Source organism: Hippopotamus amphibius, chromosome 4 (assembly GCF_030028045.1).
Source record: "Hippopotamus amphibius kiboko isolate mHipAmp2 chromosome 4, mHipAmp2.hap2, whole genome shotgun sequence".
Taxonomy (NCBI): Eukaryota; Metazoa; Chordata; class Mammalia; order Artiodactyla; family Hippopotamidae; genus Hippopotamus; species Hippopotamus amphibius.
Genome location: NC_080189.1, coordinates 6,824,182 through 6,839,739, shown reverse-complemented (window position 1 = coordinate 6,839,739; position 15,558 = coordinate 6,824,182). Strand labels below are relative to the sequence as shown.

General features: G+C 63.6%; 1 protein-coding gene across 1 annotated transcript in view; it reads left to right on the top strand.

Annotated features, from left to right (window-relative positions):
- The window catches only part of LOC130851203 (SCO-spondin-like), a 48,561-nt gene that overhangs the window by 18,236 nt on the left and 14,767 nt on the right, over nucleotides 1-15,558 (top strand). The window contains exons 40-69 of the mRNA XM_057731169.1: nucleotides 84-302; nucleotides 416-525; nucleotides 1,158-1,329; nucleotides 1,727-1,894; nucleotides 2,190-2,332; nucleotides 3,384-3,564; nucleotides 3,653-3,817; nucleotides 4,512-4,691; nucleotides 4,811-4,933; nucleotides 5,080-5,209; nucleotides 5,336-5,461; nucleotides 5,637-5,728; nucleotides 6,563-6,736; nucleotides 7,074-7,238; nucleotides 7,566-7,818; nucleotides 8,891-8,937; nucleotides 9,119-9,289; nucleotides 9,589-9,720; nucleotides 9,943-10,088; nucleotides 10,788-10,882; nucleotides 11,550-11,602; nucleotides 11,791-11,997; nucleotides 12,107-12,277; nucleotides 12,404-12,483; nucleotides 13,401-13,570; nucleotides 14,092-14,138; nucleotides 14,249-14,440; nucleotides 14,532-14,702; nucleotides 14,969-15,169; nucleotides 15,461-15,557. Coding sequence (XP_057587152.1) covers nucleotides 84-302; nucleotides 416-525; nucleotides 1,158-1,329; nucleotides 1,727-1,894; nucleotides 2,190-2,332; nucleotides 3,384-3,564; nucleotides 3,653-3,817; nucleotides 4,512-4,691; nucleotides 4,811-4,933; nucleotides 5,080-5,209; nucleotides 5,336-5,461; nucleotides 5,637-5,728; nucleotides 6,563-6,736; nucleotides 7,074-7,238; nucleotides 7,566-7,818; nucleotides 8,891-8,937; nucleotides 9,119-9,289; nucleotides 9,589-9,720; nucleotides 9,943-10,088; nucleotides 10,788-10,882; nucleotides 11,550-11,602; nucleotides 11,791-11,997; nucleotides 12,107-12,277; nucleotides 12,404-12,483; nucleotides 13,401-13,570; nucleotides 14,092-14,138; nucleotides 14,249-14,440; nucleotides 14,532-14,702; nucleotides 14,969-15,169; nucleotides 15,461-15,557 — 4,381 coding nt within the window. The remainder of the gene's footprint in view (nucleotides 1-83; nucleotides 303-415; nucleotides 526-1,157; nucleotides 1,330-1,726; nucleotides 1,895-2,189; nucleotides 2,333-3,383; nucleotides 3,565-3,652; nucleotides 3,818-4,511; nucleotides 4,692-4,810; nucleotides 4,934-5,079; nucleotides 5,210-5,335; nucleotides 5,462-5,636; nucleotides 5,729-6,562; nucleotides 6,737-7,073; nucleotides 7,239-7,565; nucleotides 7,819-8,890; nucleotides 8,938-9,118; nucleotides 9,290-9,588; nucleotides 9,721-9,942; nucleotides 10,089-10,787; nucleotides 10,883-11,549; nucleotides 11,603-11,790; nucleotides 11,998-12,106; nucleotides 12,278-12,403; nucleotides 12,484-13,400; nucleotides 13,571-14,091; nucleotides 14,139-14,248; nucleotides 14,441-14,531; nucleotides 14,703-14,968; nucleotides 15,170-15,460; nucleotide 15,558) is intronic.

Genomic DNA, 15,558 nt, shown 5'->3' with positions numbered 1-15,558 from the left:
CTGTGCCTCCCTGACTATGCCCCTAGCAGGCTCCTGACACCCTCTGCGCTCCCCCGACGCCAGCCCCTCTCTTGTGCACCCAGATCCCTGCTATTCTCCCCTGGGCCTGGCCCGACTCCCCAGGGGGAGCCTGCATGCTTCACCCCAGCACCTGGGACATCCCGCCGGGGCTGCTGCCCTAAGGCCTCCCACGGGGGGACCTGGCCGGCAAGGCTGGGGCCCCATAGAAGATGCTTACGCTCAGGGGCACACCCAGCGCCCCTACTTGCAGCTGGACCTTCTACAGCCCCGGAACCTCACCGGTGAGTGGGGAGGAGGAGGTGGCGGATGGTGGATGGAGGTGGCGGTGGTGGTGGAGGTTGGTGGGCTGGGGTGGTGCTCGCTCCTTTAGCTCTGACCCCTGCCCCTCCCCCAGGCATCATAGTGCAAGGGGCTGGGCCCTCAGATTTGCTCCAGTTCAGCAGCGATGGTCTACGCTGGCACAGCTATCGTGACATCCTTCCTGGTATTCAGCCTCCATCCAAGGTACCACTCACCTGGGCTCCCTGGGCCAGTGACCCCCCATGACCCTTTGTGGGCCCACAGTCTTTGTCCCTAAGGGGCTTCTAGTCTCCAGTTTCCTGCTTCAGAGGCTTGTCCAACACCTGTTAGTAGCAGGGACAGTGTTCCGTGGAGTGGAGGGCTTGGGGACCATTGTCCAAGTGGCATCAGAAACAATCGAAGTGGCTCAGATGCGGGGCAGGGGTGGGACGTTCTACGGTGGAGGGAGGGGGTTGGGGTGACATCGGGTTCACTGAGGGTCTCGGGGAGTGTGGAGAGCAGCCTGGGCACAGCCCTGCCCTTGTGGCATTTGCATCCTCCCCAGGGAGACAATAAGTTCGCTCTTAAATACTTGAGGAGCACCTGCCGTGTGTGGGCACTGGCCTGGCCCTGGGGACACAGCAGTGGGCACCCTGCCCTTGGAGAACCAGGACCAGAGCCCCTCCGCCTTGAGGGGCCCGGATGGCTTGTGCCAGGAGAGCATTAGCTCTGGGAAGGCCGGGTCCATGCCACTGAGGTTGGGGGATGGGCAAGGGGGGCACTGGGGAGGGTCACCATGGCATCCGGAGCAGAAGGTGTGGTTGAGCCTCGGTGAGCAGGCACCCCTGTGCCCACAGCTTTTCCCGGGGAACTGGGGTGGCGTGGCCCCCACAGTGTGGAAGTTTGGCCGCATGGTGCAGGCGCAGCACGTCCGGGTGTGGCCCCTCGATGGGCACCGCAGTGCCGCCCCCCACAGCGGTGCCAACCACGGCGTCCCCCTGCGCGTGGAGCTGCTGGGCTGTGAGCCAGGTACGGGCTGGGCTGGGGAGGGAGGGGCTGCTCCTGCGTCTCTGGTAGCATTTGCTTCTCTGCTGCTGTTTGTGTTGTCTGTTCTTTTTCTGCATAAACATTTTAGTTGATAGTCCGTTTGACGTGGAAGCTGCCATGTGGGTTTTCTTGAGAGAAGAGTGCAAATCTCATTCAAAACGAAGCCTTTCTTCTACTTTCAGTTTAAACCCTTCTTGTGCTCCTGGGACGACCGAGTCCCATTTCCTTTTTGATCTGAAGCCCCTCGGAAGGTGGGGTGTGGGCTGTCCTCCCCCTGCACCACCTTGAAGCCTGGGAAACCCTCTGGAGGGCCCATGTCAGCCTCATCTCAGGGAAGGGGAGCGGACAGGCCTCACCCCTCTCCCTCCTGCACCCCCAGGCAAGGGGCCAGCGAGTCTTGTGGCCACGCCTCACCCAAGACCTGGGGAGTCTGTGCAGACAGAGACCACCACGCCCACCTCCCCGCCTGAGGCCAAGGCCCTGAGACCAGAAATGGCAGCCGTGACAGTGCTGCCCCCGCACCCGCCGACGCCTGTCGCTCCTGCTGGTGATTCCTTCTGCCTGTAGAGACAGCTTCCCGGAGCGGGGGCGGGGGCGGGGGGGCGGATAGAGGCCCTGGGAGCTTGGCCACACAGCTCACGGTCAGGAATTCGGTGGGACCAGGCCTAGGACCTAAGTCTCCTGATGCAGTTCCTTACGTTTCCATGATCCCAAGAGAGGCAGGAAGTGAGGGCCCACCACATGTCAGGAGGGAGGTCGGGGGCTGCTGGGAGGTGACTGAGCGAGGAAGGACGGGGCCTAGAAGCTGATGCCTGATCAGCTGGCTGTGGTGGTGCCCACAGGACAGAGCATCGCCCCGGGGCCCTTCCCGCCCGTGCGGTGCAGCCCGGGCCAGGCGCCCTGTGAGGTGCTGGGCTGTGTGGAGCGGGAGCAGCTGTGTGATGGGAGAGAGGACTGTCTGGACGGCTCTGATGAGAGGTCCTGTGGTGAGCATTGGGCCCTGCAGGGCTCTCCAGAGGGTCTGGGGTCCTGTGGGTGCTAACGGCAAGATGGCTTTAGGTTTAGGGAAGTCCCTGCCCCCCATTTCTAGCATATATGAGAAGGTCCTAAGAGAGGCTAGAGGCAGCAGAGAGTTGAAGGAAACAGTCCGTAAAAACAACCAGGAATGTGTGTGTCTTTGGGAATGGTGAAGGGGGGCATGAGATAGGTTTTGTTTGTTTGTTTGTTTGCTTTATTTTTATTAATAGACTTTATTTTTTTATGAAAGTTTTAATTTTTTTTTAAAGTAAGAAGATAGTGTAGATAGTTCCTCTATGCTCCACATCCATGGGAGATAGGTGTTTTATAAAACCTCTCTGACCTTTGAGGATACTCATCTATCTACCCATCCATCCATCCATTATCCATTCATCATCTATCTATTCATCCATCCATCATCCATGTGTCCATCATCTATCCAGTCATCATCCACCCACCCTCCCATCCATCCACCCATCCATCATCCACCTATCCACCCACCCTCCCATCCATCCACCCATCCATCATCCATCCACCCATCCAGCACCCATCCATCCATGCATCTGTCATCCACCTATCCACCATCTCTCCATCCATCCATCCATCCATCCATCCATCCATCCACTCATCAAAAGTAGATAACTATACTTAAAGCCTAGTTTTCCAATCAAGAGAAGAGAGATCATGTTAACCAGTCATAGGAAGGGGCACCCCAGGGGGTACCCAGCAGGAAGGGATACCTGGGGGAGTGAACTGCTCTCCTAGATGCTCTGGCCTCTCTCTGGACACTCCAAGAGCTGTTGACAAACAGAGAGACCGTGTGAGATCGTGTGTAGACCAAAGACCCCACACATAGTAGAGGGAAGCCTGCAGTGGGTGTGGGAGGCATCAGGAGGAAGAGGAGGCCAGGGCCTTGGTCAGCAAGTTCTGTTCTGCGCTTGGCCTGGGGTTGAAGGGGCTGGGTATATATCATCCAGCGGCCTCACTTGTGTGGCTCCCTTCCCCTCCCCCCGCCCCTGGCATGGGCAGTGAGCACTGTGCCCTTCACGGTGCCCACCACGGCCCTGCCTGGGCTGCTGGCCTTGAGAGGCCTCTGCTCTCCAAGTCAGCTGAGCTGCGGCAGCGGGGAGTGTCTGCCGGCAGAGCGGCGCTGTGACCTGCAGCCCGACTGCCAGGACGGCTCGGATGAGGACGGCTGTGGTATGTGCCAGGCCAGGAGGCGGGGGGCACCCCGAGGGCCCCGCTCCGGCGTGAGCCCCCTCTAAACCCGGCCCACCCGTGCCTGCAGTGGACTGTGCGCTGGCGCCGTGGTCTGCCTGGAGCAGCTGCGGCCGTAGCTGTGGCCTGGGCCTCGCCTTCCAGCGCCGGGAGCTGCTGCGGCCTCCCTTGCCTGGGGGCAGCTGCCCGCCTGACCGGCTCCGCAGCCAGCCCTGCTTCGTGCAGGCCTGCCCAGGTAACGGGCATCCCCTCCCAGGCCCGCCCAGGTAACGCGCGTCCCCTCCCAGGCCCGCCCAGCCCCCCAGGTGGGACATCCGCACCGGGAAATGCCCCTGCTCTCCTTTGGGACCCGCGGCCGGGCTCTGGGACTCTAGGAGGACAGCCGCCTCTGACGTCCCAGCCTCGCACCTCCCCAAGGGCTTGTCCGCACCCCAGCCCTGCCTCCTTCCTGCCTAAGTGTGGGAACTGGAGCAGCGGCGCGGCCGCCTCAGAGTGAGGGTGTAAACAGGCTGCGCCACTGGTCCCGGGCTCTGAGCCCGAGGCCCTGCAGCGCTTTTGTTCTGTGGATCCGAGGGCGGGGCCCGCACCCCGCCTCTCCTCCGGTCCAGCATTTCCCACCAGGGGCTGCTTCCGCCCCACGGCCGGCCTTCTATCTGCTGCCACCAGGGGGCGCTCTGCCCCGGGATTCCCGCCATCCCAGACCCTTTCCAGGGACCAGAGCCTTTATCCCGAGAGATCTTTCCAGAGGTCACCCCCACCTGGGGGAGGTTTCCTGGGACAGGAGAGGAAGCTGTGGAGTTCCCGGGTGCTGTCCTGAGCCACCCCGCTGGCCACTGCCCGGGGCCTCTGCCCCTTGGCCCTGCTCTCTCTAGCACGGTGGCACCTCCTTGGGCTCAACTGGAGCACCTCCGTTCTTCCTTCCCCCGCAGTGGCTGGGGCGTGGGCTGTGTGGGAGGCCTGGGGGCCCTGCAGCGTCTCTTGTGGGGGTGGCCATCGGAGTCGCCGGAGGAGCTGTGTGGATCCCCCTCCCAAGAATGGTGGTGCCCCCTGCCCCGGGGCCTCCCAAGAGAGGGCACCCTGTGGCTTGCAGCCCTGCACAGGTGGCACAGGTAAGGGGAGCTGGGCTGGGGCCAGGGCCTCCCAGGGTGGAGCCCCGTCGTGATGGGGCCATGGGGTGGGTCGCTGGGCTTCTGGGTGCCTATCCCACCTGGTGCCCATCCCCCACCAGACTGTGGGCTGGGCCGTGTGCATGTGAGTGCTGAGCTGTGCCGGAAGGGGCTGGTGCCCCTGTGCCCACCCTCCTGCCTGGATCCCGAGGCCAACAGAAGCTGCAGCGGACACTGTCTGGAGGGTGAGGCGGACCCAGCAAGCAGGGGTGCTGTGGGCAGAGCCCTCGGGGGAGGGGAGGGCATCCACACAGGCCCCCCAGCCCCCCTTCTCCACCTCCCCTCCCTGCTGCTCCCACACTTGGGCTAAGCGCCCTCCTTCCTCACCCAGGATGCCGCTGCCCCCCTGGGCTCCTCCTGCAGGACGCTCGCTGCCTGCCCCTCTCTGAGTGCCCCTGCCTTGTGGGTGAAGAGCTGAAGCAGCCGGGGATGCCCTTCCTCCTGGACAACTGCAGCCGATGGTCAGGGTGTCTTCCCTGCAGGGAGGGCCTGGGTCAGGGGATGCTCCCCTCTCTCCCCCTGCCCTCCCCTCTCTCCCCCTGCCCTCCCCTGTCCTGACCCCCTCCCTCGGCCTCTCCCCACTGCAGCGTGTGTGAGGAGGGGGCTCTGCTGTGTGAACCAGGGGGCTGCCCTGTGCCCTGCGGCTGGTCAGCCTGGTCCTCCTGGGGTCCCTGCGACCGCTCCTGTGGCTCTGGCGTGAGGGCCAGGTTCAGGTGTGCAGGACACAGCCAGCCAGGGAGAGGAAGGGGATGGGAGAAGGAAGGGAATGGGTGTGGAGGGGGAAGAGCCAAGGGGCCTGCAGGGGAGAGGGTGGTGGTTGGAGGATGGAGGAGGCAGGGTGAGGGGCAGGGAGAGGAGAGCGGGTGCCCAGGCTGCATCTCTCCTCAGGTCTCCCTCCAACCCTCCTGCCGCTTCTGGGGGAGCCCCGTGTGAAGGCAAGAGGCAGGAGCTGCAGGCCTGCTACTCGGCGTGCGGGGCAGGTGTGTACGCAGGAGCCCACGGCCCCTCCTGGCACCTGCCTCCCTCCTCTAGATTCCTGCCCTGAGAAGGCGGCGGGGTTGAGCCTGCTGGTCACTCTGCCTGCGTGGTCAGCAAAGCCTCCCCATCCAGGAGGTAGCCCTGGAACTGGTCTTGATGTGTGCAGCTTTGAGTGCAGGGAGACGAAGGCCTGGGCCCAGGCTGGCCTGGGGGGGCGCAGGGTGTCTGAGAGCAGGACATGGGGGTGAGGCTGGACCTGCTGGCTGTGGTGGGGGGCAGCTGGGAAGGGGGACAGTCAGGAGCTCTTGGAGGCCAGGGCTGTCGCCCTCTTTCTCCCCTCAGGCAGAGCCGTCCCAGCGGAGGTCTCTGCATCTCGCTGGTGCGCACGGCGATGGGGCAGGGAGAGAGCAGGGGAGTTGGGGTGCAGGCATGGGGTTCAGGGGGTCTGGGCCAGGCTCCTGCAGCAGGAGAAGGAAGAAGGGGCCAGTGGAGAATGGCAGCTGGGTGTCTGAGGGGATGCTAGGGTTTCCACATTGAGGCAGAATGAAGGACAGTTGTTTAGAAGTGCCTAGAAGTTTTGATCTGGTAGTGGACCTGTGGCGGTGCCAGCCAGGTCCACAGATAGAAGTGGGGGCCCCAGTGGACCAGATTCAGCAGAGGGCTCTGCTCTGAGAGGAAGACCTGGGATGACAGTGGGGGTCCCTGAGGGGCAGAGGCCACACCCAATCCTCATAAGCCCTTCCCTGGCCCCCATAGCTTCTCGGACCTCACCTAGGTCCCCCCAGCCGCCCCCGCCCTGCAGGGTCCCATGCGGCATCCCACCCTTTTCCCTGTAGAGGCGCTGGGCTGGACGCCCTGGGCTCCCTGGTCCCCCTGCTCCCAGAGCTGCCTCGTCCCTGGAGGGGGCCCAGGCTGGCGCAGCCGTTCCCGGCTCTGCCCCAGCCCCAGGGACACGTCCTGCCCAGGAGAGGCCACCCAGGAGGAAACCTGCAGCCCCCCTGTGTGTGCAGGTATGGGCCCCTTTGTCCCTGGTGTGGCCAGAGCCCTCAGGTGGGGTGAGGAGCAGATGAAGAGAATGACCCTTTGGGAAGGGCGGGGGCAAACCCGGCTATTGTCCAGAAGCTTCTCCCTGGGCCCCCAGTCACAGCCCCAGGAAGCCCAGCAGGAGATGAACAGGGTGGCCTGGCCTGAAGGAGTGTGGGGTCTGCCCTGGGGGTGTTGGTGGGGCTGAAGCCGCCATTAAGACCCCGCCCAGCACCAGCGCCGCACAGCTCGGGACCCTCCCATGCCCATCTGCGGCCCCCTCTTTGCTGTGCCCCCGACTCTTGACTCCGCTCTTCTGGACAGTGCCTGGCGTCTGGGGTCCGTGGGCCGCCTGGGCCGCCTGCTCAGCGCCCTGTGATGGAGGCTTCCAGACACGTGGGCGCAGCTGTTCTGCTTCAGCTTCTGGGGACCCCGGGTGCCGGGGACCCCACAGCCAGACCAGGGACTGCAACACACAGCCCTGCACAGGTGCCGAGTCCCCTCCCATCCTCCTGCCAGCCACGTCCAGCTGGCCCCTGGGGGTTGACCTTTCCCCACCCATCTTCACGTAGCACTGACCTCTGCCTCCAGGACAGGACAGGCCTTGAGCTAAGAGAGACTTTGCCCCATTTCCTGTGTCTCCTCCAGCCCCCAGCTGCCAGGGACCAGTCAGGGTTGTGCCCTGAGGGAGGGGGCTTCATCCGACTCTGAGTCCCTCTGACCGGCTGCCACCTGTCACCTGCATGCAGGTGCCCCCCTCATCTCCCTGCCCTTCCCGCCTGCCCCTGCTGAGACCCGCTCTGTCTTCCCGTGCAGCCCAGTGCCCAGGCGACATGGTGTTCCGCTCAGCGGAGCAGTGCCGCCAGGAGGGGGGCCCGTGCCCTCGGCTGTGCCTGGCACAGAGCCCTGGGGTGGAGTGCACCGGCGTCTGCACCCCTGGCTGTGTCTGTCCCCCTGGCCTCTTCCAGCACGACGCCAGCTGCCTGCCCCTGAGTCAGTGCCCCTGCCAGCTGCACGGGCAGCTCTATGCACCTGGGGCTGTGGCCCGGCTGGACTCCTGCAGCAACTGGTGGGTCCCAGCATCGGGCCGAGGGTGGGGGGGCATGGGGGAGGGGCTTGGTGGTCCAGAGGTGGGCAGGTGTGGACTCCCACACACCGGGGTCTCAGCGCGCCTCTGTGCTGCCGGCCTGGGGACCTGGGGATGCGGAAGTGCACTGCATGCTGCTGGGCCTGGAGGGGTGGACGTCTGCAGGGACCGTCGTGCTCACGTGACTTATGGGGAGACTGAGGCTCAGCTAGGAGAGGCGATTTATGATGGAACTAGAGCCTGGAGGGGGGTTCTACATTCTTGTAGTTACCTCTGTTGCTCTTTCCTGAGTATAATTCTCTTCCTGGGATCCTCTTCATTTCTGCTCAGAAACCTTGAAGTGCCCAACACGCAAAGCGGATGCCGGGATCTGCCAGCAGAGGGCGCGCTAACCCCGTTTCCTCTTTTTTTTGGTTTGGTTTTGTTTTTGTTTTCTGTTTTTCAATTTTCCGTCCTTTTCTTTTTTCTTTCCTTTCTGTTCATTTTCTTCTTCCTTTTAATTTTCTATCCCCTGGTCTTCCCCCCCAGTTCACTCCTTCCTTCTTCCTCTTCCCATGCCCCTTTCTTTTTTGCCTCTTCTCAATTTTTTTTCTGGAATGTCCACATATTAGACACATGGGCTTTAAAACATATATTGGAGAAAAGTAAAAAGGAGGAAAAACTCAAAAGAAAGATCCAGGAGACTAGCTAGTACCTACTCCTTCTGAATAGTTCCTAACTGGCCCTGAAGTGTCACTCAAAGTCATGTCCATACGGTGTTGAATAAACACAAATGAAATCACGGGAGAAAGGGCAGCACAGTGCCTGGGGTGTCAGGGAGCTCACAGAGGGTGGAACTGGCGGCGGGGAGGGGGGGGCGGGGCTTGGTGAGAACCCTTGGTCACTCATGCACTTAACGTGGGACACAGGGCAACTTGCTTTTCTTCCCAGGCCCTCGGGTCCCTCTTCTGTGCGGTGCACACCTGGTCCCAGCCAGTTCTCCCTGGGGGCAGGCACACAGGGCTCCAAGGGGGCAGGGGGGTGCTTGTGGCCTCACTGGGCCCTCTCTCTGCAGCACCTGTATCTCTGGTGAGATGGTGTGCACCTCAGAGCCCTGCCCAGGTACTGCCATGCTCGGGGCCCAGGAATCGGCAGGGGTGGGGTCTCAGGGACCATAGGGGATACTGGCCTCTTCAGTAATCAACCTGGTGGTGTCAGGGGTGCCCCGGGAAGCTGGAATCCAGGGATGACTTGACCTGGTTTCACACACTCTGTGCCTCTCCCCTGGCACCCTCCCTGGCAGTTGCGTGTGGCTGGAGCCCCTGGACCCCGTGGAGTCCCTGCAGCCGCAGCTGCAACGTGGGTGTTCGGCGGCGCTTCCGGGCGGGCACTGCGCCCCCGGCTGCCTTCGGGGGGGCTGCATGCCAGGGTCCCGACATGGAGGCTGAATTCTGCAGCCTGCGGCCATGTGGAGGTGAGAGCTGGGACCCACGTCTTCAACCCTAGTCACTCCCCACCCCGGACCCCAGGAGGAGGAGCAAGGGCCTTCCCTGGGAGATGGCACGAAGGTGTGGGCCCCCCAAGAGACCCCTAAGAGGGGCCCTCCCTGGAGGCCAGCCCTGTTCCAGGTGGAACCTCGGAACCTCCTGAGAAGGGGTGAGGTCTCCTGAGGAGGGTGAGATGCTGCAGGTGCCTGGGATCCAGGGGTGGAGTGACTGGGCATCTGGGTGCCGGAGGCATGCAGGGCCTGCAGTGACCTGGGTGCCACTCCAGGTCCTGGTGGGGAGTGGGGGCCCTGGTCTCCATGCTCTGTGCCCTGCGGGGGTGGCTACCGGAATCGTACCCGAGGGAGCGGCCAACACAGCCCTGTGGACTTCTCCACCTGTGGCCTGCAGCCCTGTGCAGGTAAGGACACCCACCTTCTCCATGCCCTGTCCTCACTTCTCATTGCCACACCATCCAGGGCCCTGCAACCCGGCCTTGTCACCCCAGAGACCCCGCTCCCGGAGCTTCCGTGCAGCCCCATGACTTCCCCGGCCACACCCAGAGCTGATGCCTCTCCTGGGGTGGGAGCCTGGGAGAGAGTTGAATGTGCCTGGGCTGAGCTGTCAATCTCTCTGTCCCCAGGGCCAGTGCCTGGTGTGTGTCCCCCGGGCAAGCAGTGGCTGGACTGTGCACAGGGCCCGGCCTCCTGTGCGGAGCTCAGCGCCCCCAGAGGGACTGACCAGCTCTGCCACCCTGGCTGCTACTGCCCATCCGGGACGCTCCTGCTAGTGAGTGTTCCCTGGTGACGTGACAGTGGACAAAAGTTCACGGGGCAGTGGGAGGGCTTCCAGAGATGCTGCTGCAGTGTGGGGCCTGGCTAAGGGACAGACTTCAGTGAGGGGTCGGGCTGTCCCACTAGCAGCTCTGTGACCTCGGGCTGAGTATTCTCATGCCTCAGTTTCTCCACTTGTGAAACCTGGGTAACGACGTCCCTGGTCATCAGAGTCTGTGAGACGGTAAACTGCTTGCCAGGGCCGCTACTTTCAGAACATCTGACTTTGAATCGGGTGCTGCCAGATGGCTGTGTTTTTAAGTTTGAGACACTAGTGACTTCTGTCCAAACCCTCTGTGCACGTAGTTTCATCTGGTTTTGTTTTTACTTTTATGTCGTTTCATATGAGTCGCACTTTTCATATTTTGTTAGTTGATTTCGTGGGTTTAACAGTTCAGGCTTCTGTCCTGCAAGTGGAGACAGTCTCTCCTCCCAGAAATTGAGGGTCCGTGCCCTTCCCCATGGCCCCTGCGCCTGATGGTGTGTGTTTCCTTGATGCTGGGAAGTGGGAAGAGACTGGTGTTTGGAGGGAGCGCCCGTGGCACTTGAGGGTGGGTGCCTGCCAAGTGGGTGCTGAGCTCTGAATGGCGGGGTGGGGGGCAGGGGAGTAGGCCAGGCCAGAAGCCAGAAGGTGATGGAGGGTTTTTGGTTCCAGAACAATGTGTGTGTGCCCACCCAGGACTGCCCCTGCGCCCACAGGGGACGCCTCCACCCCCCGGGCAGTGCTGTGCTTCGTCCGTGTGAGAATTGGTGAGACCCCCTCACCCTGCAATGGCCCCGTGACCCCGAGGACCCCTCTGTCTCTCCCGAGCAGCAGGGGATGTTGGCCTCCGTGGGCCACGGAGACACCCCTTCCCACAGGCACTGTGTCCAGCTCTCCAGGGCCAAGCCTGCTTGTGCCCTTCGCCTGTGCCCTCCCCACAAGTCTCCCTCTTCCCGGCCGTCTCTGTCTGCCGGGGCTGCTGCAGCTACACCACAGATGGGGTGGCTTGAACCCAGAGTTTGTCCCATCACAGCTCTGGAGTCTAGACATCTAAGGTCCCAGAGTCGGCAGGGCTGGTTCCTCCTCGGGGCTGCGAGGGAGCATCTGTTCCAGGCCCCCTCCTCCTCTGGAGCTTGTGGGCAGTTCCTGGCATTCCTTGGTTTGTGGGTGCATCCCCCCAGCGTGCCTTTGCGTGGCGTCTCCTCCCTGTGTCTCCACGTCATCTCCTCTGTGCGCATCTGCGTCCACATTTCCACTTTGTATAAGGACACCAGCCTTATTGGATTAGGGTCACCCTACTGGCCCCATTTTAACTTGATCACCTCTGCAAAGACTACCTCTTTAGGTCACATTCACATGTTGGGCTCCGACATGTGCACTTGAGGACGCACGTCCAGCCTGTAACAGCGCCCCAACCTCTGCCCCTCTCCTCAGCTCCTGTGTCTCTGGTCTCATCACCAACTGCTCCTCCCGGCCCTGTGAGGAGGGTGAGAAGGAAGCCTCTCCTGACTTCGCCCCTGCAAGCTCCCTCTGCCTGCGTGGGGAGGGGGGAGTCTGGGGAGGAAAGCCCTCAGGAGAGGGCGGTGCAGGGAGGAGGGGCGCTCCGTCCTCTGCGTCACACACCCTCTGTGCTTGCCCTGTCCTCCCTCCGCCTCTCCCTGCTCTGCACCCCCAGGTCAGCCCACGTGGTCACCCTGGACCCCGTGGAGCGAGTGCTCGGCCTCCTGTGGCCCTGCCCGACGCCACCGGCACCGCTTCTGCGCCAGGCCCCCCAGTGTGGCGCCCCCCAGCACGGCGCTGCTGCCCCCGCTGGCCTCAGCGCCCCCTCTCTGCCCAGGCCCCGAGGCAGAGGAGGAGCCGTGCCTGCTGCCGGGGTGTGACCGTGAGTCTCAAGTCTCGTGGAGCCCAGATGTGCCCTCTGCGCCCTGTGGGTACCCGCCGCCATGCCCCAGCGGAGCCTCTTACCACTGCTTCCTCTGCTGCCCCCCCAGGGGCTGGAGGCTGGGGTCCTTGGGGGCCCTGGTCCAGCTGTAGCCGGAGCTGTGGCGGAGGCCTCCGGAGCCGGACCCGAGCCTGTGACCAGCCCCCGCCCCAGGGCCTGGGGGATTACTGCGAGGGGCCTCGGGCCCAGGGGGCAGCCTGCCAGGCTCTGCCATGCCCAGGTACCTGCCAGGGACGGGGCGGGGGTCAAGGAGCAGAGGCGGGAAAGCTGCAGGGGCCATTGTGGGGACACGGGCCAGGGTGGGCGACCCCCACAGCTCTCCGCCCACCCTGGCCCCTCCCCCCAGTGACCAACTGCACAGCCATCGAAGGGGCCGAGTACAGCCCCTGTGGCCCTCCCTGTCCTCGCTCCTGTGACGACCTTGTGGTGAGTCTGGGCTCCTGAGGGTCACTTTGCGGCATGGCAGGGTGTGGCTTCGGGGTGTGGCCCCTCAGACCTGGGGCCACCCCGCAGTGGCGGGGAGGGGCGGGGTCAGCACCCAGCCGGCCGGCTCCCCTGGTTCCAGAGAGAAGCCAGAGGGAGTCTCACCCGGCAGCCCTCTTCCTCACAGCAAACATTTCTCAACACAAACATTGTATGACAGAAACAGCATAAACACACAGGAAGGGGCAAGCACCCCGTTATATCATCCTGAACCTCAGGGGCGTGTTGGTGCACAGACCTTGGCTCCGTGCGCGCGCGTGCGCGCATGCGCCTGCTGGGGTGTGGGGCCGTTCACCGAGCGCCCGCCCAGGACCATGGAGAGGGACAAAGGCCGCCCGCCGGGGCCGCTGTCCAGCGGCGCCTGCGCAGTGGTGAGGAAGCGGCCCCCCCTCAAAGATGCTCGGAGCAGAGCTGGCGAGAAGGGCCTGTCCAGGGAGGTCGGGAGGCTCCCACGCGGAGGCAGGAGGGCGAGGAGGCGCTGCCTGCTCCCGGTCTCCCCTAGGGAGCCCCAGCCCCTTCCCAAAGGCCCCCCTCCCGCCGGCTTTCTGGTTTCCTGCTCCCTACGTTCTAGGTCTGGGAGATGCTTCCGCCCCCATCCAGCCCTCCATGGGGTTCGCGTTCCACCCAGGGAAGCTCCTCCCAGGCTCTCCTCTCCCTCCCCCTCCTCTCCTGGAGGAGAAACTCCAGTGAAAACTCGGCATAAACTGTGTAAAACATGACAGTTCTGAGCTGGAGCGTTGCACCTTCTCCCCTCTGCCCCCGCAGTCTCCTCCTTCACCTCTTCTTCCCTCCGGGCGCCCCCTCCCGGTCCCCTCGGCCCCGCTTCCCACTGACCGGGGCCCTCCCTTGCTGTCCCCCAGCACTGTGTTTGGCACTGCCAGCCGGGCTGTTACTGCCCCCCGGGCCAGGTGCTGAGTGCCGACGGCACTGTCTGCGTGCAGCCCAGCCACTGCAGCTGCCTGGACCTGCTGACGGGGAAGCGGCACCGTCCGGGCGCTCAGCTGGCGGGGCCCGACGGCTGCAACCACTGGTGAGGGGGGCGTGTGGGCAGGACGCAGGGACAGGTGCAAGGGTGAGGACAGGGCTACCCACTTTGTGTCTCGTGCACCTGAGCGCTCCCCGTCTTAGCTGATGCACGCTAGGCTCCCGCAAGCCCTGAGAAGATGCAGCAGGCCCCCTAACCCCTTGTCTGATGGATGGGGAAACGGAGGCAGCCAGCTCTGTGTGTCTGGGAGACTTCAGAGGGCTGGGTGTGTGCTATGAGGGGGAAGGGGGCGGCGGTGTGGTGTTTTCTCCCGTTGCCTGGCCCCCATCAGCCCGTTCAACCTCTGATCATTTCCCCATAGGACAGAGTCCTCCGGGCACGAGAGGGCCCTGAGTGTGACAGGGAGCAGGGGCTAGAGGCCCCGGGGAATAGGGAGGGGGACTGACACCTCAGAGGGAAATGGGGGCAGGGGTGAGGGAAGGGAAGGTGGATTAGGAGGGGTGTGCGTGGAAGGCCCGGCAGGACTGAGCTGCCCTCTCCCTCCTGTCCCTGCGTGCCCCGCCCAGCACCTGCTCAGAGGGCAGGCTGACCTGCACAGACCTGCCTTGCCCAGGTATGTACCCGGCTTGGAAGGAGGTGAGGAGAAGCAGCCCAGGGGCACAGAGAGGGCTGGGGCCGGGGGAGGGATGGCCGTACCCCAGTGCCCGCCATCCACCCCCACAGTGCCTGGCGGCTGGTGCCTGTGGTCAGAATGGACGGCATGCTCCCAGTCCTGCTGGGGCCAGACGAGGACGCGCTCCAGGGCCTGCACCTGCCCGGCTCCTCAGCATGGAGGGGCCCCGTGCCCCGGGGAGGCAGGGGAGGCAGGGGCCCAGCATCAGAGGGAGACCTGTGCCAGCTCCCCTGAGTGCCCAGGTGAGATTCCCCGCTAGGTTGCTCCAATCCCAATAGGCTGGGACCTCTTGGCCATCTAAGGCAGTTGGATGATTTTGTCTTCCTGGTACAGTGGATGGAGCCTGGAGCCCGTGGGGACCGTGGTCTCCCTGTGACGTGTGCCTGGGGCAGTCCCATCGGAGCCGAGCATGTAGCTGGCCGCCCACTTCTGAGGGAGGCCGACCCTGCCCTGGGGGCCACAGGCAAAGTCGCCCCTGCCAGGACAATTCCACTCTATGCATAGGTGATGGCTTTCTCAGTGGTCTGGGGGGGTGGTCTCTTGTAAGGCGAGGGAGATGCTACCTCTGACCTTTGACCCCCTGCATACACACATACATGTCACTTTCTTTGAGGGACAGCTCTTAGGTCACTCACCCCGTGGAACTGGGACAAGGTGAAGGTCCGAGCAGTTGGTGGGCATGGCAGGAGGGCTCGCCACCCAACTGTCTGGATCCTCCAGGATGGACTCACCACCCAGCACACACCCTCTCTGCTTCCCTCCTGCTGTAGAATGTGTGGGTGGCCACAGTCTTCTCCCCTGTGGGCACCCATGCCCCCGATCCTGCCAGGACCTGTCCCCCGGGGTCATGTGCCAGCCAGGCTCGAAGGGCTGCCAGCCCAGCTGTGGATGCCCACCCGGCCAGCTGTCCCAGGATGGCCTTTGTGTGTCCCCAGGCCAATGCCGCTGCCAGTACCAGCCCAGAGCCATGGGTCAGTGCCTCCCCTCCCCCTCCCCCACTGGCCCCCTGAGCACGAGAGCACCCGCTTGCCTGGCCTCTGCCGCTCTGCCCACAGGGGCCAATCTGGGGCTGCAGGATGGGAAACGGCAGCTCCCGCATCCCTGGGCTGCTCCAGGTTGGGGCTTCCATCTCCTGTGTCCAGGATGCGGGTCCCCATGGGGTGGAGTCTGGTGGGGAGGGAGGGAGGAGGCAGTGGAGTATGAAGAGGGATTGGTGAGACTGAGCCATCTTTAAGTGCTCGCCCCCACTCCTGTGCCCTCAGGGATCCCTGAGAACCAGAGCCGGTCTGCTGGGTCTGGGCTGAGCTCCTGGGAGAGCCTGGAACCCGGGGAGGTGGTGACTGGGCCGTGTGACAACTGG